The following is a 23,385-nucleotide window of genomic DNA, read 5'->3' on the forward strand; positions in this document are numbered from 1 at the left end:
TGATCAGCATTACCAGGCTTCGTCATGTGATCAGCATTACCAGGCTTCGTCATGGGATCAGCATTACCAGGCTTCGTCATGGGATCAGCATTACCAGGCTTCATCATGTGATCAGCATTACCAGGCTTCATCATGTGATCAGCATTACCAGGCTTAATCAGGTTGTTTATAACAAGAAAAAATCCTGAAATGAAGCCTGGTAATGCTGATCACATGATGAAGCCCGCTAATGCTGATCACATGATGAAGCCCGCTAATGCTGATCACATGATGAAGCCTGGTAATGCTGATCACATGATGAAGCCTGGTAATGCTGATCACATGATGAAGCCCGGTAATGCTGATCACATGATGAAGCCCGGTAATGCTGATCCCATGACGAAGCCTGGTAATGCTGATCACATGATGAAGCCTGGTAATGCTGATCACATGATGAAGCCTGGTAATGCTGATCACATGATGAAGCCTGGTAATGCTGATCACATGATGAAGCCTACAGAACCCACATAAACAATTAGTATTGAATTATGTAACCAAAGAAATGCCTAGAACTAGGACCTCCACCTCGGACATTTATAGGTTTATTATACCCCTTTAAATACTAGAATGTCTTGAGATCTTAGGTAAATTCCAAGTCCCCTGAAGAAGACGTTAAGAATTACTATCTGAGCTGTAGTAGAAACCTTCCCTATGAAGTAGCCATTATGTGGAGTCAGATGTCCCCGTGCCTCGGGCTATACATGGGAGGACACATAAATGTAACAAGGAACAGCGATCACTCATCTGCGTCGCGGGTCATGGCGGCTACTAATCCGTACACTGTGTGCAGAAGGGATTTACAAAGGTTAAAGCCATTATGGGTGTGGTGGTGTGACTCTCAAAGCCTTGTCATTGGTCGCTTCCATCCTAGCAGACTTCATGCTTTCACCCACCAGCGACAATGGCTAACGGATGTGTTTGACCAGTCGTCCACCATGCACAGCTGACTAATACAGGGATTACAACTAAGGAACAACAAAATAACACCACCATAAGCCTCAACGAGTCACCCGGCCATTACTGCAAAGTCACCCGACGCCTTATATGGGACGGGGAACTTATTTGACATTGGGTTGTGAAAGTTTAGAGAGGCTTTATAAATAATAATTAAAAAAAAAAACTGGTGTAAAGTTTGGGGTGTTGTCCAATCAGATCACTGCTGAGACCAATCCGGTTGGGGCAGGTTTACTCATACTGTCTAGAACATCCATCCCCTGGTTGAACTTGATGGTCATGTGTTTTTTGTGTCTCCTGAAGGCAGCTATATAACAGCTATACTTACTGTATCCTGGTCCAGTCTCCTGAAGGCAGCTATATAACAGCTATACTTACTGTATCCTGGTCCAGTCTCCTGAAGGTGGCTATGTATAACAGCTATACTTACTGTATACAGATCCAGTCTCCTGAAGGCAGCTATATAACAACTATACTTACTGTATCTAGGTCCAGTCTCCTGAAGGCAGCTATATAACAGCTATACTTACTATATCTAGGTCCAGTCTCCTGAAGGCTGCTATGTATAACAGCTGTACTTACTCTATCCAGTTCCAGTCTCCTGAAGGCTGCTATATAACAGCTATACTTACTGTATCCAGGCCCAGTCTCCTGAAGGCAGCTATATAACAGCTATACTTACTGTATCCAGGTCCAGTCTCCAGAAGGCAGGTATATAACAGCCATACTTACTGTATCCAGGTCCAGTCTCCTGAAGGCCGCTATATAACAGCTATACTTATTGTATCCAGGTCCAGTCTCCCGAAGGCAGCTATATAACAGCTATACTTATTGTATCCAGGTCCAGTCTCCTGAAGGCAGCTATATAACAGCTATACTTACTGTATCCAGGTCCAGTCTCCTGAAGGTGGCTATATAACAGCTATACTTACTGTATACAGGTCCAGTCTCCTGAAGGCTGCTATATAACAGCTATACTTACTGTATCTAGGTCCACTCTCCTGAAGGCTGCTATATAACAGCTATACTTACTGTATCCAGGTCCAGTCTCCTGAAGGCAGCTATATACCAGCTATATTTACTATATCCAGGTCCAGTCTACTGAAGGATGCTATATAACAGCTATACTTACTGTATCCAGGATCAGTCTCCTGAAGGAAGCTATGTATAACAGCTATACTTACTGTATCCAGGTCCAGTCTCCTGAAGGCAGCTATGTATAACAGCTATACTTACTGTATCCAGGTCCAGTCTGCTGAAGGCTGCTATATAACAGCTATACTAACTGTATCCAGGTCCAGTCTCCTGAAGGCGGCTATATAACAGCTATACTTACTATATCCAGGTCCAGTCCCTGAAGGCAGCTATATAACAGCTATACTTACTGTATCCAGGTCCAGTCTCCTGAAGGCTGCTATATAACAGCTATATAATTACTGTATCCAGGTCCAGTCTGCTGAAGGCTGCTATATAACAGCTATACTTACTGTATCCAGGTCCAGTCTGCTGAAGGCTGCTATATAACAGCTATACTTAGTGTATCCAGGTCCAGTCTCCTGAAGGCAGCTATATAACAGCTATATTTACTGTATCCAGGTCGTCTCCTGAAGGCAGCTATATAACAGCTATACTTATTGTATCCAGGTCCAGTCTCCTGAAGGCTGCTATATAACAGCTATACCTACTGTATCCAGGTCCAGTCTCCTGAAGGCTGCTATATAACAGCTATACTTACTGTATCCAGGTCCAGTCTCCTGAAGGCTGCTATATACCAGCTATATTTACTATATCCAGGTCCAGTCTACTGAAGGATACTATATAACAGCTATACTTACTATATCCAGGTCCAGTCCCTGAAGGCAGCTATATAACAGCTATACTTACTGTATCCAGGTCCAGTCTCCTAAAGGCTGCTATATAACAGCTATATAATTACTGTATCCAGGTCCAGTCTGCTGAAGGCAGCAATATAACAGCTATATTTACTGTATCCAGGTCCAGTTAGCGCAAGAGGTGTGAGCTATTTTGCATATCCTTTCTTCCCAGAATTCTCAGTGGAGCAGCAATGGTCTGTAAGTCTCCACACACCTTTATGACAAGCTCTCCTTAAGGAGAGTAACTACCCCTGTAGAGTTCAGAGACAGGATTATGTGGAGGAGGAGGAAAGAGCTGCCTGTAGAGCTCAGAGACAGGATTATGTGGAGGAGGAAAGAGCTGCCTGTAGAGATCAGAGACAGGATTATGTGAAGGAGGAGGAAAGAGCTGCCTGTAGAGCTCAGAGACAGGATTATGTGGAGGAGGAGGAGGAGGAAAGAGCTGCCTGTAGAGCTCAGAGACAGGATTATGTGGAGGAGGAGGAGGAGGAAAGAGCTGCCTGTAGAGCTCAGAGACAGGATTATGTGGAGGAGGAGGAGGAGGAGGAGGAAAGAGCTGCCTGTAGAGCTCAGAGACAGGATTATGTAGAGGAACAGACCTGGAGAAAGGGACAAATGCATCATAAAATTCCCAATTGCTCAATGTCCTTCATAACTCTTACATAGAAGAAAATGGAACAACCAGGACTGTTCCTAGAGCTGCCGCCCAACCTATCTAAGTGATTGGGGAAGAAGGACCTTGGTAGGAGAGATGGTCAAGAACCCAATGATCGCTGTGGCCGTGCTCCCATGTGTAGATTGGAGAAACGTTCAGATCAGCCATCACTGCAGCCTCCGCCTCTGGGCTTCATGACAAGGGGCCTAGAAAGAAGCTGCTCCTCAATGAAAGACACATAACAGCCGCTGTCCAGAGAATTTCTGCTGTGGTTTACGCCAAAAGTAAACCATGATAAATTAGTCGCGGGAGGTGGCCACACCTCCTACCTTGTGGTACCCCCCCAAATCAGGCAAGAGAAGGCAAAAACCTGAAGGCAGCTATATAACAGCTATACTTACTATATCTAGGTCCAGTCTCCTGAAGGCTGCTATGTATAACAGCTGTACTTACTCTATCCAGTTCCAGTCTCCTGAAGGCTGCTATATAACAGCTATACTTACTGTATCCAGGCCCAGTCTCCTGAAGGCAGCTATATAACAGCTATACTTACTGTATCCAGGTCCAGTCTCCAGAAGGCAGGTATATAACAGCTATATACTTACTGTATCCAGGTCCAGTCTCCTGAAGGCCGCTATATAACAGCTATACTTATTGTATCCAGGTCCAGTCTCCCGAAGGCAGCTATATAACAGCTATACTTATTGTATCCAGGTCCAGTCTCCTGAAGGCAGCTATATAACAGCTATACTTACTGTATCCAGGTCCAGTCTCCTGAAGGTGGCTATATAACAGCTATACTTACTGTATACAGGTCCAGTCTCCTGAAGGCTGCTATATAACAGCTATACTTACTGTATCTAGGTCCAGTCTCCTGAAGGCTGCTATATAACAGCTATACTTACTGTATCCAGGTCCAGTCTCCTGAAGGCAGCTATATACCAGCTATATTTACTATATCCAGGTCCAGTCTACTGAAGGATGCTATATAACAGCTATACTTACTGTATCCAGGATCAGTCTCCTGAAGGAAGCTATGTATAACAGCTATACTTACTGTATCCAGGTCCAGTCTCCTGAAGGCAGCTATGTATAACAGCTATACTTACTGTATCCAGGTCCAGTCTGCTGAAGGCTGCTATATAACAGCTATACTAACTGTATCCAGGTCCAGTCTCCTGAAGGCGGCTATATAACAGCTATACTTACTATATCCAGGTCCAGTCCCTGAAGGCAGCTATATAACAGCTATACTTACTGTATCCAGGTCCAGTCTCCTGAAGGCTGCTATATAACAGCTATATAATTACTGTATCCAGGTCCAGTCTGCTGAAGGCTGCTATATAACAGCTATACTTACTGTATCCAGGTCCAGTCTGCTGAAGGCTGCTATATAACAGCTATACTTAGTGTATCCAGGTCCAGTCTCCTGAAGGCAGCTATATAACAGCTATATTTACTGTATCCAGGTCGTCTCCTGAAGGCAGCTATATAACAGCTATACTTATTGTATCCAGGTCCAGTCTCCTGAAGGCTGCTATATAACAGCTATACCTACTGTATCCAGGTCCAGTCTCCTGAAGGCTGCTATATAACAGCTATACTTAGTGTATCCAGGTCCAGTCTCCTGAAGGCTGCTATATACCAGCTATATTTACTATATCCAGGTCCAGTCTACTGAAGGATACTATATAACAGCTATACTTACTATATCCAGGTCCAGTCCCTGAAGGCAGCTATATAACAGCTATACTTACTGTATCCAGGTCCAGTCTCCTAAAGGCTGCTATATAACAGCTATATAATTACTGTATCCAGGTCCAGTCTGCTGAAGGCAGCAATATAACAGCTATATTTACTGTATCCAGGTCCAGTTAGCGCAAGAGGTGTGAGCTATTTTGCATATCCTTTCTTCCCAGAATTCTCAGTGGAGCAGCAATGGTCTGTAAGTCTCCACACACCTTTATGACAAGCTCTCCTTAAGGAGAGTAACTACCCCTGTAGAGTTCAGAGACAGGATTATGTGGAGGAGGAGGAAAGAGCTGCCTGTAGAGCTCAGAGACAGGATTATGTGGAGGAGGAGGAGGAAAGAGCTGCCTGTAGAGATCAGAGACAGGATTATGTGAAGGAGGAGGAAAGAGCTGCCTGTAGAGCTCAGAGACAGGATTATGTGGAGGAGGAGGAGGAGGAAAGAGCTGCCTGTAGAGCTCAGAGACAGGATTATGTGGAGGAGGAGGAGGAGAGGAAAGAGCTGCCTGTAGAGCTCAGAGACAGGATTATGTAGAGGAACAGACCTGGAGAAAGGGACAAATGCATCATAAAATTCCCAATTGCTCAATGTCCTTCATAACTCTTACATAGAAGAAAATGGAACAACCAGGACTGTTCCTAGAGCTGCCGCCCAACCTATCTAAGTGATTGGGGAAGAAGGACCTTGGTAGGAGAGATGGTCAAGAACCCAATGATCGCTGTGGCCGTGCTCCCATGTGTAGATTGGAGAAACGTCCAGATCAGCCATCACTGCAGCCTCCGCCTCTGGGCTTCATGACAAGGGGCCTAGAAAGAAGCTGCTCCTCAATGAAAGACACATAACAGCCGCTGTCCAGAGAATTTCTGCTGTGGTTTACGCCAAAAGTAAACCATGATAAATTAGTCGCGGGAGGTGGCCACACCTCCTACCTTGTGGTACCCCCCCAAATCAGGCAAGAGAAGGCAAAAATCTGCCCCTTATCAATGGGGTACGCAAGGGATGCAGATTGATAAATAGGCCCCTTAGATGTCAGGAGAGGAGCAGCCAGCAGCTCGAGGACCTCAGCAAGTGGATCCATGTATGTAGGTTTATTGTACGGCGTATGGGTATCTGCCGGGCAGGTATGAGCCTGGGTAATATGGCCAGTGATCAGGAGAGGAGTGGGCACACACCTGCCTGTCCGCCATGGGCTGCTCATCTCCCCGAGTGATAAGAGATAAGCTGATTAAGGTCCGCACAAACATCACGAGCCGCCATATTCGTTCCACTTTCCTACCCAAAAAATATAAATTACTAACCGGTAATTGCTTTTCTTTGAGCCCATGACGGCACCCCTGGATAGGACCACCTCCTACTCCTATTGGACAGGAAACAGGACCACTGGACCATAAAAGAAGCAAAACGCCCCACCAGCACCAGTTCTCAGCAAGGTACCTAGGAGCAAAGTTTATGAAGACAACAAACAGCAAAATATACATATCTGTATTTGTCCTCTAGTATATTCTCTCCATATACTATAAATTATCTATTTCATAATATGTATATACATATATACATCTATACATTATTTATTTATTATATATATTTATTTATTATTTTTTTTTTTTTTTTTTTTTTTTTTTTTCCGGGTGGGTATTAGGCGGGGTGCCGTCATGGGCTCAAAGAAAAGCAATTACCGGTTAGTAATTTATATTTTCTCTCATCGCCCTATGACGGCACCCCTGGAGATTGGACTAGGAATAACCCGCCTAGGGAGGGACTACTGCCTGCAAAACTCTACGACCGAAGGTTAAGTCCTCTGTAGAAGATAACTGCAATCTGTAGTGCTTAAAGAAAGTATGGGGAGTACTCCATGTGGCAGTCCTGCAAATCTGGTCTATAGGGACAGAAGCTCTCTCAGCCCAAGAAGTAGCTACGGCCCTGGAGGAGTGAGCCCCAAACCCCGTTGGAATATCCCTCCCACTGATCTTGTAGCATTCACCTATAGTAAGCTTTACCCATCTGGCGATAGTCTGGGAAGTGGCAGCCTTCCCTCTATTCTTCCCCTGAAAGGATATAAGAAGATTGTCACTACGTCTCCACTCCCTTGTGGTTTCTAGATAGTAAAGGAGGATGCGTCTAACATCTAGTGTATGAAAAGAAGCCTCTCTGTCATTGGAAGGATTATCACAGAAAGAGGGAAGAATCACTTCTTGTGATCTATGAAAGTCGGACACTACTTTTGGTAGAAATGCAGGGTCAGGAGAGAGGATGACTCTATCGTCCCTAACCGACAGATAGGGTGAGTTGATAGAGAAGGCCCGAATTTCGCTTACTCTCCTGGCAGATGTTATGGCTAATAGAAATGCTAATTTTAAGGAAAGAAACTTTATGCTACAACTATCCATAGGTTCAAATGGAGACATGGTGAGGCCAGAGAGTACTATGTTGAGATCCCAAGGGGGAAGTCTAGATTTGATGGTTGGACATAGCCTACTTGCAGCCCTGGTAAACCTACTGATCCAGGGGTGGTCTGCCAGCTTAAAATCAAACAAGGCACTTAGAGCAGAGATCTGAACTTTAATTGTGCTGGGTCTGAGTCCCTTCTTGAGGCCCTCCTGTAGGAAGTCTAACACTAATGGAATATTAGGAGGGCTAAGCACATTAATGGGCTGGTTAACAAATCTAACGAAGGCTTTCCATGTTCTGAGATATATGGCCGAAGTAACTCTCTTTCGGCTTGCCAGGAGGGTAGAAATAACACTTGTGGAAATGCCCCTATCTATTAGCAGCTGCCTTTCACATGCCAGGCTGTCAGATGGAGTCTCCCGGCTGTAGGATGGAAGACTGGTCCCTGGCTGAGAAGATCCCCCCTCTCTGGAAGAATCCATGGTTCTGAGATTGACATCCTTCTCAACCAGGAAAACCACACCCTCCTTGGCCAGAAGGGTGCAATCAGAATAAGATGAGCTCTGTCTTCCCTGATCTTCTGGATGACTCGAGGTAACATTCTGATGGGGGGAAAGGCATAAAGGAGACCCCCTTCCCATTTCTGGGCTAGGGCATCCAAGGCTGTAGGTTTGTCCTCTGGGCATAGTGAAAAGAACTCCCGAACCTTCCTGTTGGCCCGGGTTGCAAAAAGGTCTGTCTTGGGGTAACCCCAAAGTCTGCAAATCTGAAGGAAAACTTCTTGTGACAGTTCCCATTCTCCCTGGTGAAGTTGATTGCGGCTCAGGTAGTCTGCTTTGTAATTGTCTATCCCTTTTAGATGGAGTGCTGTGAGGGACAAGAAATGAGGTTCTGCCAGTCGGAATATGTGGTGAGATATCCTCATCAGTTCTGGGGATCTTGAGCCTCCTTGATGGTTGATATAGGCAACTGCTGAGGCATTGTCTGTCATTACCCTTACATTTCTGCCTTGTAGCTGGGGAAGGGCCTGAGCTAAAGATAGAAAAATGGCTCTTAATTCTCGTATATTCTGAGAGTCCTTTGCCTCTTCTGGAGTCCATAGTCCTTGTAGCAAGAGGGAGTCTAGGTGAGCTCCCCATCCCTGAGGACTGGCATCTGTTGTGACTGTAATTACGTCGTGTAGTTTCCATGGGAGACCCTTGTTGAGGTGTTCCTCCACCGTCCACCATAAAAGGGATCTCAGACTCTGTGGAGAAAGAGAAAAGGGGGAGTCTAGGGAATCCATAAGTCCATCCCATTCGGATAATATCTGGGCCTGAAAACGTCTAGAATGGTATTGAGCCCAAGGTACAGCCTGGATGGATGAGGTGAATAACCCTAAAAGGGACATAGCTGATCTGAAGGTAGTGAGAGGTTGGGAAATCAAATCCCTAGTTCTGGCCATAATCTGGGAGATCTTATTGTCTGGAAGAAAGGATCGTTGGGAGATAGAGTCCAGGCAGATGCCTAGGAATTTACATTTCTGCGATGGTATTTTATTGGACTTTTCATCATTTACTTCCCACCCCAAAGATCTGAAGATAGATTCTACACAGCGGATGTTATCTTCTAGAATGGTTGGAGAATTATTCACTAGGAGAAAATCATCCAAGTAGGGGATGATAATAATATCTCTCTCTCTGACATGGGCCATGACTTCCGCCATAATCTTAGTAAATACCCTAGGGGCCTGAGATATGCCAAAGGGCATGGCAGAATATTGAAAATGCTGAATATCCTTACCCATCTTAACAGCCACTCTTAGGAATTGCTGGTGATCTGGATGTATTGGGACATGGTAGTAAGCATCCCTAAGATCCAGTGTGGCCATGTAACAGTTCTCCGAGAGGTTCAGAATAGTAGAGGGTATTGATTCCATTCTGAACCTCTCGTAAGTAAGAACTCTATTAAGGGGTTTTAGGTTGATTATAGTTCTGAAAGAGCCATTTGGTTTCCTCACCAAAAATAAGGTAGAATAGAATCCTGCTGCTATCTGGTCTGAAGGGACCGGAACCAAAACTCTTTTACTTATTAATGAGTGGACTTCTGAGACTAAGGCAACCTGTTTCTCAGGATCAGAGGATAAGTCAGTACACACAAATCTATTCCCTGGGGAGGACGAAAAAGAGATCTTTAAACCAGATTTTATTGTCTCCAAAACAAAGGTGCTACCAGAAATGCTACACCAACTAGAGAAGTGAAAAGACAATCGCCCCCCCACAGGGACCTCGCGTCATTGTGAGGGTTTCTTGGTCTCGGTACTAGGAAAGAGGAACCCCTTCCCCTTCTTCGTAGGCCTCCAATCCCTTCTAGAAGTAGAGGATCCCCCTCTGGGCTTCCTACCTCGGCCCCTGAAAGATCTATTCTGCTGTTGCTGTTGAATGAGGGGAAATCCTTTCTTTCGGTCCGATGCTTTTTCCAAGACCACGTCTAGAGCGGAGCCGAAGAGGAATTTTCCTTCGCAAGGTACTCCACATAGTCTTGTCTTAGATGTTGTGTCTCCTTTCCATTCTTTGAGCCATAAAGTTCTTCGGGCAGAATTGGACAATGCTGCAGAACGGGCTGAAAGTTTTAAAGCATCTGCTGAGGCTTCCGAAATGAAAGACACTGCATTTTCAATGGTACTAAAAGCAGTAGCAAAGTCTTGTTCAGGGTTACCCTCATAGACTTTGTCTTTCAGTTCAGACATCCAGATCTGTAGAGATCTGGCCACCGAGGTAGTGGCTATGAGAGGTTTAAAGGTCGCGGTAGAAGCTTCCCAATTTTTTCTAAGGTAAACCTCAGCCCTCTTGTCCATCGGGTCCTTCATAGTAGCCGAGTCCTCGAATGGAAGGGCATTTTTCTTAGAGATCTTAGCCACTGGAGGATCGATCATAGGGGCATTCTCCCAGTATTCTGCGTCTTCATGACTGAAAGGATACTTTCTTTTATACTGTAGTGAAAAGAATATGAACATATATGTGTATAGTCAATCAATTTCTAAGTAAGAAAAAAACACCAGGAGTGAAGAAAACAACCCCCACTTACGGCTTGAGGTATGAAAAATTTTCGATCTGGTTTGGACCACTCATTTGATATGAGATGTTTAATGCTTTGGTGCACTGGAAACACGGGTCGTTTCTTAGGAGCTAGGCCTTCAAACATCCGGTCCTGCACCGATCTGAGTTGAGGGGTCTCTTCTATCTCCATTGTGCAGCGTACAGCTTTAACCAAGGAGTCTATGTATTCAACAGTCAGAAGAGGGGAAGATGACTCCTCTCCTTCGTTTTCACCCTCAGAGGCTATCTCTCCAGGCTCATCAAGCACCGAACTCTGCTCCTGATCCTCCTCAATAGGTGGAGGGAGGGGAGCTGGTCTACTAGGACCAGGTAATTCAACCAGCGAGGACTCAGTAGGAGCTGTTGAAGGTATAGCTATCGGAGCTGGAGGAGCCACAGTCTCAGAGGTTGTAGGGTTAGAGGGTAATGAGGCCTGAAAACAAGGTATATATAGAAAATTATTTTATGAAAAAAGGAAAAATAATTCTTGGTAGGAACGAGAACAACATCCAAAGCACATACCCTAATCTCATGTCTGATCATGTCCCTTATGTTTCTCATGAAAGAAGGACCCTGATCTTCAAGAACACGGTTCATACATCCACCACATAACGCTTTATTATATGATGAGCTTAGGTGTTTTTTACAGATAGGGCAATCTCTACTCCTCTGTTTCTCCTTTTCCTTTCTAGCACTTTCTTCCTGCTGACATTATGGAAATATATAACACACTTTTAGCAAAGAGATCTACACAAAAAACATCTCCAGGGGAAACCCCTCTTACCCCACATACCGAAGTGGATTCTGTCTGAGTGGTTCCTTTAGGATCAGCGCCCTGAGCTTCCATCTTTCTCAATTGGAAGTTCAGAAGTGTAGCAGCCGGTAGCGGCAGCAACCGAAGCAGAAGGGATATCAGCTGCTTAGTGCAGAGCACACTTCCTGGTGCTCTGCAGCTTTTTTAAATTTGGCGCCCAAAAACGCCGGAGATCGGCTGGCTCCGCCCCCCCGCCGCGGCGCTGATGCGGCACACCCTCCCACTGCTGGACGTAATCCCCCCTTGACAGGCCGTAGCCCGGACGCTGCCGAACACGGCCTGCAGATAGTCCCGCCTCCGGACTTCCCCCGGCCGCGTCATCAGTCCGCGCCCCTCCCCCGCCAGCGCGCACGCTACGGCCGGGAGGAACGAGCAGACATAGCAGCAGCCGGCGTCCAGAGGGGCCAAGGGAGCAGCGGGGATCCTCTTCAGGAGGTGTCGGGGCGACCACCAGACTGGACTGCAGCTCAAGATGCCTTACGCAGCCCGGGAAGCCGGTGAGTGGGAGTCTACACCGGGGATCCCCAGTCTCGTCTTCTTAGGTCCAGGAGTGAATCCTGAGTAATCCTGCCCTATGGGACAGGAAACAGTAACTGGTGCTGGTGGGGCGTTTTGCTTCTTTTATGGTCCAGTGGTCCTGTTTCCTGTCCAATAGGAGTAGGAGGTGGTCCTATCCAGGGGTGCCGTCATAGGGCGATGAGAGAAAACAGGGTTAAGAACATATAAATTTTATTGTAATGCATAATAATGACTTTCACAGAATGTAAAACAAATGAACATTTCACCTCATTTCTATCTGGGTCACTTCTCTCTATACACAGAGACCTTCCCTGTGTGACTACTGCATGAAGCTGATTCCATCGCATTACAAGAAATAACATCTTACCTTAAAGGGACAGTACACTTGTAGAGCAGATCTGCTGTCAGCATAGTACGGGGACACATCTAAGGGCCCATGAAGACATCACTGCTCCTTACATAGGGAAGCACTTGCACATGACAGATCTGCTATGATTCACATTGGCTCTATAGTTTTAGAAATGTAAACTCCAGCTAGGTTTCAGTTAAAGGGATACTCCGGAGACTTAAAGGGGTTACCCAGCATTAGAAAACATGACTGTCGTCTCCAGTTCAGGTGTAGTTAGCAATTAAGCTCCAATCACTGGAGACGAGAGTGGTGCTGGTTCTGGAAGAAACTGGCCATGGATAACCCCTTTAAAACTTTTCTTTGCTCATAAAATGCTTTAGAAAAGTTATATGGCTTTGTATTATAAAAAGAAATTAAATGTACAACAGACAGCTGTTGACTGGCAGCAGCTAGAGGTATCACAGCCTCTCTGCTGCCACCTACAGTTCTATGTCAGGAACTGCAGGGCTATCTAAGCCCTGCATTTCCCAATCGCCAGCTCTGTTCTAGTGCTGCCGAACACCTATATACGGAGCAGGGTCCCTCCCCCTATGTGCTGTATATTCTTATATGCAGAATATAGAGGGAGCCTGCCCAACACATTCCCTGTGTCCAGCATCCTTAGCACATTGAGCAGTGGTTGCAGTAATTACATACTTCAAAGTAGTATAACTTTATTAAAGGAGAAGTCCAGCGAAAATTTTTATTTAAGTATTGTATTGACCCCCACAAGTTATACAAATCACCAATATACACTAATTACTGGAAATAGACAAAGTGCTTTTTTCCCTGCACTTACTACTGCATCAAGGCTTCACTTCCTGGATAACATGGTGATGTCACTTCCTGGATAACATGGTGATGTCACTTCCTGGATAACATGGTGATGTCACGACCCAACTCCCAGAGCTGTGCGGGCTGTGGCTGCTGGAGAGGATGATGACAGAGGGATGCTCAGTATCCCCCTACCATCATCCTCTCAAACAGCCACAGCCCGCACAGCTCTGGGAGTTGGGTCGTGACATCACCATGTTATCCAGGAAGTGACATCATCGTTTTATCCAGGAAGTGACATCACCATGTTATCCAGGAAGTGAAGCCTTGATGCAGTAGTAAGTGCAGGGAAAAAAAAAGCACTTTATAAGCATTTCCCGTAATAAGTGTATATAGGTGATTTGTATAGCTTTGGGGGGGGGCAATACAATACCGTAATAACATTTTTTGCCGGACTTCTCCTTTAAAGCAATGCATTTAAAATAGATTTTTAGTCTCCGGAGTACCCCTTTAACTTATTATACTTTGTACTCTGAGTGCACAAGGGTGACTTGATATTCTCAGGTTAGGAGCCAGGCTTCTCCGGTCACACAGTTATTAAAGGATTTTATCTGGATAATAAGAGCTAAAATCTCAGGTGGTTCCCAGCACCGCAGAGAAGAAGCACCCCGACCAGCTTTCCCCACAATTAAACAAGACCTATAGAACCAATCATGTGAACTTAAAGGGGGGGTGTGGTCACATAAATAAAACCAATTAAAATTATATATTAGTATCTGTGCATGAACTAGAAAATTCTAACTAAAATACGCTCTGTACATCTTTGGTGACAGCTTAGAAGATGACCTTTTTAGTGTCTGCGATTTCTAAAGATGGGGGGGGGAATAAAAACTATTAGTTTCTTGGATTTCAGTATGGCCGACCTCACAGTAGTCCCAAATCTTTCCCAGGGTTCTAAATGGCAAATCTGTTTAGTTCCGCATGGAGTTATTCCCTATGCTGCTGACATTTAGTACTCTAGAAAAGAGGGAGGATACACTTGGTAGGAGCCATATTGGTGGCCACCCAGCTTCCCCAGGAACAGATAAAAGTAATAAAAGCAACGTTAAAATCCTGAACACAAAGACGCCTCCTGGATTTAGATTCTGGGGTGGCGGGTGACATCCGTCCATCAGAAGTCCACCACCTTCAACTTCCGGGTTTCCGCTTCGCTCAGCGGCTCCTGCGCCAGCAGCTTATGGTGGAGTTTATGGTGCTTGCCGATCCCCAGCTTGGGGAGACCGCGGTTCAAACCCTCTAACAATACGCAGGCCTTACAGAGTCCCTGGCTGGAGATGTAGCCGCACCGCGTACAGGTACCCTGCACGGGCATGCGGACGTCTTCCTTCACCGACAGGTTCTCCCCTGAGTGGATGATGTCCATGATGGCGCTCGGCCGCAGCGCCTCCAGATCTTTCAGGAAAGCGCGGGCGTGCCCCCGATAGGCGTTGGGGGAGTAGATGCATTCGGTGGAAAAATAGTCCAGCTTCTTGAAGTAGGCGTAAAGCACGATCTCCTTCTCGTAGGCGTATTTCAGAGGCTTGCATCGCGGGATGGCGCCCTCGCTGCCGGTGGTTATTGCCGTGCAGCGCCGTAACCGCGCAATGTCTCCTCGAAGGAAATTCATCAGGACGGTCTCTGCGATGTCATCTGCATTGTGACCTGTGAGCAAAGAGCAAGGTGGCGAGGTGAGAGACGTCTGCCATGTAGGACCATAATAGAGGACCCCACAGAGAGCTAGAACTTAGACCAGCAAAAACCTATGACAGCTCTCTAAAAAATATGAAAGGTTTTGTGAAATGACAATGACAGGTTAAAGGGGTATTCTGAGGGGAAAAAAGTGTTTAAATCAGCTGGTTTAAGAAAGTTACACAGATTTGTAATTTACTTCTATTTAAAAATCTTAACACTTCCAGTACTTACAGCTGCTGTATGTCCTGCAGGAAGTGGTGTATTCTTTCCAGTCTAACACAGTGCTCTCTGCTGCCACCTCTGTATGTGTCAGGAACTGTCCAGAACAGGAGAGGTTTTCTATGGAGATTTACTGCTGCTTTGGACAGTTCCTGACATGGACAGAGGTGGCAGCAGAGAGCACTGTGTCAGACTGGGGAGAATACTCCACTTCCTGCATGACATTCAGCAGCTGATAAGTACTGGAAGACTGGAGGTTTTTATACAGAATTAAATTATAAAGCTCTTCAACTGTCTGACACCAGTTGATTTAAAAATATTTTTTTTCTTTGCCCGAGTATCCCTTTAAGGAAAAAGTGTGAATACTGCCTGGGGCAACCAGAGCTTTATTTCCATTATAACAGGCCTGTACAACCATAATACATAATTTTTCTTAGGTTTTAGGGCACTCTACCATGAAAGAGTTTTAGGAGGCCATGTTTATACTATGAGCATATTTTGCTACATCAAGGTTTCATTGTTTTCTACTACTACTATAAAGGTTACAATAAGTAAAACAAACTACCACCACCACCACACTAATGGCGTGTTTACAAAGCTAAGAAAAACACTATTTGATGTCCTGGATATGACTGCAGCAAGTGTCCAAGAGGCGGGCTCTTATAGTAGATGCCACTCCTCTCTCCGATGATTGACAGCTCTAATGATGTTCCCCTTGTTACTGTGTACCAAATACAAAGAACCCGCCACCATCTGGACAATTGCTGCGGCATCCTCCAGGACATCAATACATCCCCTTTAAAAAGGCTATAAAGGGGTCTCTCTATAAAACCAATGAGTCTGAGGCGGCCAAGGCTACTAACCTGTGCAAATCTTGTTGACGCCCAGCATCATGGCCCCCCGGTCAAGCGCCTGTCTCCTGAACACCCCACAGAAGGTACAGTTGTTCTTTAGTCCCACTTGCTTGACAATCTGATCCATGGTCCAGCCGTACAGCTCCTGGTAGGACACAATCTTTAAGGGGAGCTCGTACTGCTGTTGGTTCCTTTTCACCGTCTCCAAGGAGTCGTCTCTATATCCCGAGATGCCCTCATCCACAGAGATCAGGATGAGCTCTAAGCCATAGGTATAGCGTTCATTCAGGACCTTCATGACGTGGGCGAGGACCGTGGAGTCCTTCCCACCCGAAGCTCCAATGCCGACCTTCTCCCCAGGCTGGAAGAGCTTGGCAGATACTATGGTGTGGTGGATCTCCTCCTCGAAAGCATGGAAGAAGCATTCCTTACACAGTGAGTGACCGGTCTTGGGTCTCCGCAGGACAGCCCGCTTGGCCTCACAACTACTACAGTTCACAGGCATCCTGGCGGTTCTCTAATAGAAAAGGAAGCAGGTCAAGAAATCAGATATCTACTAAACACTGTGATATCATAAGCATGAAGGGCTCCACCATGAAATGGCTGTGCCATCAGAACAAGATGCATCCATGACTCTAGAGTGGCCATCTACAGCTGGGTTCACACTGCATTTTTGCAATCTTTTTTTTTTTTAATCCGTTTAAAAAAAAAAAAAAAAAAACGGATGAAAAATGGATTGCAAAAACGGATGCATTTGTGTGCATCCGTTTTGATCCGTTTTTCCATTGACTTCCATTATAAAAAGAAAAACGGATCCGTTTTTTTCACGGATACAAAAAGATTGCTGACACTATTTTTTTTTTTGTCCGTTAAAAAAAAAAAAGGATCTGTTAAACGTATGCTAAAAACGCAGTGTGAACCCAGCCTACTAAAGAAGGTCATACACATTAGATTTCAGGAGGGTAAAACTACAGTAAGTTCAAGGCTGTGAAATCTCAGACACTCAGCATTTGACTCCTAGAGGTTGGAGAAGATGGAAGCCGCCTTAGGGCTGCATGGAAAACATAAATACAGCCTATAGCCATCTTCTCCAGTCACCAAAGAGTTAAACGCAGAGCATTCAGGGTTTCCCAAACATACTGTAGTTTCGCTCATCTATACTCCGGACTTTCCCTTGGCAGATGTTGGGGAGAGAAGGTCAGGCATATAGTAGAGGAGCCAGTGGGTAACGTGGCACCCATCCCAGAGAATATCCTGCCATCTTGCTTTGCCTTCTTAGTCTATTTAGCAGAGCTAAGGCGGCTCATGTGAGATGCACTCCTACAGCCATGACTACTAAGGCAGCAATTTCAGGAAACGTTAAACGATAAGTGGTCCTGTGTGAACAGCACTATTTCTGGCCGATATATAACAAGTATATGGCAGGATTCACCTTTAATTTTTCGTTTTAGCTGGTGGGTGTAGACTAGCTGCTATGGTGTCTCCTATACAATATAAACTGAGTGAATACATTTCAAAGGAGCCTAATAAGTGGAGAAAGATTTTTTTTTACTGTTAAGATACATTATAAAGTTTCTTTTTATTCATTTATATAGTTTTTATATATATTCATATATATTTTTTTTCTGTTAAGATTAGACATGAGCAAGTACTAAAATGCTCGGGTGCTCGATACTTGAGATGAATATTTCCCGATGCTCGTTTCCAGTAACGAACCCCATTGAAGTCAATGGGAAACCAATGGGGGACCAAAGCTCTGCACAGGGAAAATTGCCTGAAAACCTCCGAAAATTATGGAAACAACCTGGAAATGGACAGGAAACAGCAGGGGCAGCATGCATGGACGCCTCTGGGGCTGCCTAATCACTACATTACGCCAAATTCTGGGCAACAGCCGGGTGGTGGCCCTCAATACAATTTTGCTGACCCAGAGTAAGATGGGCAAGGCAGATGTGCTGGCACATGTTAGGAAAGCACCTAACTAGGTGCAACGAAGCATGGCAGTGACAAGAGTGACCAAGTTAGACTGAGGTAGCAGCTGAACCACTCAAAAGAAACATTCATGCACCCCTTTAAATCACGTTGCCTATAACAACTACAGAGGGCATAGGCGAGGCAGAAATTAAACAGCACGCACCGCTGTCATTGTGTGTGTTATGTGGTCAGACACATTCTACAATGGTGTGGTTCACATAGAAACCATGTAAAAGATCTGCGCACTAATTCCCTGCCTAACACTCTCCCTGACAGACAGCAGCTCTCTCCCTATGCTCATCCAGGCTGCGTCTGAAGCGAGCATCGTGGGACCTGATTCTTATATGCCCAGGTCATCTGATCTGGCCAGCCAATCGCTGCTATCGACATGTAGGATTCCCACGTGATGCTACGAGCTCCCAAAGCCTCTCCTGCATGATGATTGGCTGAAAAAAAAAGCCGCCAAACATGCAGGAAGAGGAAGATGCCATTGTCCCGATGCTCATCCGAGTAACTAGCACCATTGAGTACCCGAATACTCGAACGAGTACCAAGCTCGGACGAGCATGCTCGCTCATCAATAGTTAAGATATATTATAAAGTTTTCTGTAGTTTGTTAAAAGCTGCATAAATGCAGGATAGACCCAGTGCACGATGCTTTCTGACTTGGATGTGATATAACCGGCACTCCAGTAACTGAACCGTTTTGCGGTGATGAACAAACAATGTAATGAAAATCCCGGCACTCGCTTCTTGTAATGCTTCTTCAAGAATTTATTGTATAAAAGACACTGCACGCGTTCCGACCTACATGGTCTTTCTCAACAACATTTTGAAAAAGACCATGTAGGTCGGAACGCGTGTGGCGCCTTATACAATAAATTCTTGAAGAAGCATTACAAGCAGCGAATAAAGATTCCTGATATACTGTTCTTTGTATTCTTTGTATACTGTTCTTTGTATTTGGGCTGCAGCGGCTGAGATCTCCGTGACCCGACCGGATCCAGAAGCGGGACCCGGCGGGATCAGGTGAGTATAGGGGGCTGTAGCGGGGGGGTCGGGAGCCTATCACCCCGGCATGGGGGGTGACAGGTTCCCTTTAATTTGTTTGCTGTCAGGGGATAGAAACATTATAGTTATGTGGTTATCAGAGGCCGACAACCTATACACTGCATCCATCTCAGTAGGGTATGACCAAGGTGGTCGTCCAGTAAATACTAAACGTTCCCATTACGTGACAGCGAGCAGAGACCTTGATACCGTAACGCAACTATATAACAATGCAAAACAAACTCTACAACTATCAACTCCAACTAATAAAAGTTTGTTCCATTAGCAGAAACTTTTATCATTATACACAAACAATTTCACATATGAGGCAAGGCAACAACTGGAGCCAAGTAGTTCAGCCTGGATTGAAGTCTCGAAGGACAACTCCTCTTCTTCAATGAGAGTCAAAAGAACCCCCACCCCAACAGTCACTACTTTATCCTTAATTTTCCAGGGCTGGATATTCATCCTTCCGAACTAATCTAAGCAAAAAAGGAGGAGAAAAAGGGCATGAAAAAGAACAACATTTTTCATTTGTGGAAGCAAATGGAGAAAATCGAGTCTTGCAGCAAGTGAGGGTCAAGTGATCATCAAGTCTACAGATGATGGAGATTGGAGGTAGAATAGTAACTATATAACACTATTGTATGGTGGAGGGATCAACGCTGGACAGAAGGTGGTAAAGAACCAGATGGAAGAGCAGAGAAAGGCCCCAACCCTCCGAGTCGCACGTCTCTGGCAGCTCCACATTTTAGGAGCTTGAACATCTGAGGATGATTGGTGGAGAAATGAGTCTCCAGCGCCAGGTCCCGCACACTCTGGCTCCGTTCTCCGGACAACACTAGGGTGTGGCAGACTTCACAGAACATGTGCACGCTGCCAAGAAGACGGTCCCGTAAAGCCTGTCGGTATGTAGAAGACCCAGAGACACTTTGGTTCTGCCTATCTGACTGGTAACTGGAAGTGGTCGGTGGCCCAGATGATGTGGCCGGAGCTGTTGTCGCTTGACGTTTGGGTTTTTCTTCATCACTGTCTGAAGAAGAGAGGAAAACTCCTGGTCGTTTCATAGGTACACGGGAGTAAAGGCTTCCACCACCATCTGAAGACAGAGCACAGTACCCTGAAGCCACAGCTTTCTCATAGACCTCTTGTCTAGACATGCCATGGCGACGCTCAAGGTGCGTAAAGAGACAGGTGGTGCCAACCTTGCCTGGATTAATCCCCCTCCTGACTTGGGCTCGACAGAGCGTGCAGGTGACAACAAGCTCACGTTGTATGTTGGAGGATCCACCAGGGACCCCAAAGAAGCACCAGGCCGGTGACCCAAAGGCACAGGAACCAGTAGTCAGTCGCTCGCTGTCGGCAGTAGGAACGGTGGAGAGAGACTGGCCCTCATCGGAAGGACTGATTTCTAATGTGATTTCTGCAACAGAGTTGCTACTAGTTTGTGAAAGGCAAGCGGTGGTGTCAGCATATCCCTCCGCCAGTGACATAGTGGAAGCCAAAAACTGCAGTGGTGGTGGCACTCGGAGAATGAAATGTGGCTGCTATTGGCAAGACCTCTGGCACTGAGAAGAGGTTCGTAAGATCTCCAAAATATCTGTCCCAACCACTTTCACAGCTGCAAAGAAGTCACTTTATTGGATCTCCTGACAGCACTGGCCCTCTGCCCTCCGTCAGGAGGTGTTCACCCTGTAAGAAAAGCAACAAGGTCTTCAGTGCCTTCGTCTAAATGCAGGTACTCCGAAGAAGAGCCTAAAAACAGTGGCTTTAAGAAAGTAGCTAAGGGCCCAGATCCTACTGCCCCAATAATCATACTGAAGAGGCAACTGACAGATGGAGGTCCCTGAAATTAATGGGTGTCCCATGAGTTCTATCGATGCCCACAACCCTACCAAGAGCAAACCTATGCTGGACATGACCGACCTACACAAATCCTTATGGGATGCAGCATTACAGAAATCACCTGGACAGAACTTTTTGCGTTGCCCCAAACATGATATTGTTGGTAAATAGAGACAACTGTCCTTTTGGGTCCCTCCATGCCCGTGTCCACTAGGTCCAGCCAATCGTGCAAGTGTTCCCAAGAGCAAAAAGACCCCAATGGCAGCAGCTGATTTTCCTTGGAAACAAGGAATCGGAAATGTTAAAATTCAACATGCCTGATCATTCTGTCTCCTGACATGTGAGAGTGCAAAGGCCCCACGCACGTTAGATACTCAGCCCATCTGACCAAGTTGCAGTGGTGGGCAGATGTTTTCTGCCAACTTGATTCCTATTTCCCACTGATGATCTTCTAATGCCATCTACATTTCCCACAGTGCCTCTGGCTTTGCAGAGGGAGGGGGACTGGGTCTCAAGCACAAAAAGTGATAGATCAGTGCCATAGATCTTTGCCCTAACCCACTCTGTAGAGTCTTAGGGTGTTCCTATGAGATGCAGCTGCAGCTCACTTTGATTAGTTTTCATGTCAGCTCTTACATACACTGTCAGGCTGCATCTCACATTACACACCTGAATACAGCACATACAAGCAATGTATAACTGGAGCTAGTCAGTGTATAGACTCATCTACCATATCACTACACTTCTGGTCTTACTCCAGCATCCTATACAAGACAAGGCCACGGGCTGCACCACTGAGACAAGGCCACGGGCTGCATCACTACGACACTAATGACTGCTGCCTCTTTCTGATTTCTATGTGCTCTGTTGTTATGAAGACAATGTGTGGCTACAAATCTACATCAATGTCCACACACAGCAATAGGCCAGGCATGATGTAGTTAGTGATGTGGATGGTGGATACTGCTGTTCTCTCCGTTGGCAGACGTCCTATTGCGTCCGATCAGGCAGGCCTCTAGTAACTACTTTAAAGTGACTGTACTATCAGGCCCGGGCTGAAGCACTGGAGGCGGGCCGCAGCTCCATTAGAATCAATGGAGCCGTATCATAGAGGGGTGGGGGTTTCCTGCCACTGGGGGTGGGTCGGCCCGCCTCCAGTGCTTCTGCCCGGGCCTGATGGTACAGTCACTTTAAGGGGCTGTTTGGCTGTGACTCTCCCTCTCTCTCAATACAACCAGATCATGATGTAGCGTTACACACCAGTCACTACACAGAGGAGCCAGGTGGGGGGCGCTCTTCCTTTGTAGTTCTCCACTAGGGTCTATTATGTAACACTAGTTGGGCGCTCCCTCCAGTAGGTGGCACTAGAGAGCTGGCTCCTCACTCCATATAGGAAATCTAATCTACATATATTGTTCCCAGGATGCATTTCACAGTCTGCCCACCAGCTGGCGCTCTCCACAAGCAGACACAGTTAATACGCGGACTGGCATCACTTACCGGAATGATGGACCCCACTAATGCCCCTCAGATACCTCAGTAGTTCTCATAACTGTGAGAGAAACTTTAGCTTGGGATCCTATGGAGCAGGTGCCTCATCCTGGCATCATAGGGGTCCAAGCCCTGACCACCTGGGGTGTGCAGCCATAAAACACTAATAAGCAGTCAGACATATATATATACCAGTGTGGATATTCCTTACATTACTGCATTGTATCCCTTTAAGCAGTGACAGCTCCCCCCTACACAGAATCCCGGGGCAATGACCCCCTGCACCCTCCACACTCCGCCCTCACCTTCCTGGTCTTCTCTCCAGCCGCTTCTACCCAGACAGCTCATCCCAGACACGTTTATTCCCCGGTTCAGCCCCTAATCCCCAGATAAACTACAATTCCCAGCAAGCACCGCACAGCCATCACTATTCAGCGGCGCGTGTGAGGGCTGCCGGGAAATGTAGTTCTTGTACTGCGCTTCACAGGCCGGACGCGGCGCTCGGTGACCTCGTGATGACGCACGCGCGTGAACACGTGCCCCAGTGGCGGACATCTTCTCGGAGATCAACCTCAGTGACCGACGCAGGAAACATGGCCGCTAGTGTGAGGACAGGTTAGGGAAATACTGTTTTACCCCTAGTGATATAGCTATTTATTTCGTCAAACGTTGTACCGTATATATGGATGTAATTCAGGTTTTGGACACTAGAGGGGAGTATAGGATCAGGTCAAAGTAATATGTTTTTGCTTTTTTTAATCGAACTTTTTCCATGATCTGCCATTTTTAATTACTAGTTTTTGGCCATATTCTGACCCCTATTACACAGTTCCGTCTATAGAGCTCTCTTAGGGCATCTGGGCTAATCTGTAGTTTTTATTTGTTAATTTTAGGGTCATTTATAATTTTTATTTGTTTAGTTTTTACTTCCCCCTTAAGAAACTTGAACATGTGATGACTAGTACAATATATATTGCCCAACGCATCTT

General features: G+C 45.9%; 2 protein-coding genes across 6 annotated transcripts; both read right to left on the reverse strand.

The window, feature by feature from the left end:
* Positions 1-9,340: 9,340 nt before the first annotated feature.
* LOC138769532 (lamina-associated polypeptide 2, isoforms alpha/zeta-like) lies at positions 9,341-11,727 on the reverse strand. Its single transcript, XM_069948078.1, has 3 exons — positions 11,260-11,727; positions 10,727-11,170; positions 9,341-10,631 (listed from the first exon to the last, which is right to left on the reverse strand). Exons 1-3 carry the CDS (start codon positions 11,332-11,334, stop codon positions 9,933-9,935), a joined length of 1,218 nt encoding a protein of 405 aa, XP_069804179.1. The 5' UTR covers positions 11,335-11,727; the 3' UTR covers positions 9,341-9,932.
* A 1,887-nt stretch (positions 11,728-13,614) lies between these two features.
* Positions 13,615-22,812, reverse strand: CTU1 (cytosolic thiouridylase subunit 1). Of its 5 annotated transcripts, none has more exons than XM_069947120.1 (3): positions 22,702-22,798; positions 16,046-16,553; positions 13,615-14,933 (listed from the first exon to the last, which is right to left on the reverse strand). In XM_069947120.1, the coding sequence occupies exons 2-3, from the start codon at positions 16,539-16,541 to the stop codon at positions 14,404-14,406; spliced, it is 1,026 nt and encodes a 341-aa protein (XP_069803221.1). In that variant the 5' UTR covers positions 16,542-16,553; positions 22,702-22,798; the 3' UTR covers positions 13,615-14,403. The 5 variants fall into 5 exon arrangements, with proteins under 5 accessions (XP_069803221.1, XP_069803223.1, XP_069803222.1 ...); XM_069947122.1 differs by lacking the exon at positions 22,702-22,798 and adding an exon at positions 22,608-22,626; XM_069947121.1 differs by lacking the exon at positions 22,702-22,798 and adding an exon at positions 22,406-22,526.
* Between the last annotated feature and the right edge of the window lie 573 nt (positions 22,813-23,385).

Source organism: Dendropsophus ebraccatus, chromosome 12 (genome assembly GCF_027789765.1).
Source record: "Dendropsophus ebraccatus isolate aDenEbr1 chromosome 12, aDenEbr1.pat, whole genome shotgun sequence".
NCBI lineage: Eukaryota > Metazoa > Chordata > Amphibia > Anura > Hylidae > Dendropsophus > Dendropsophus ebraccatus.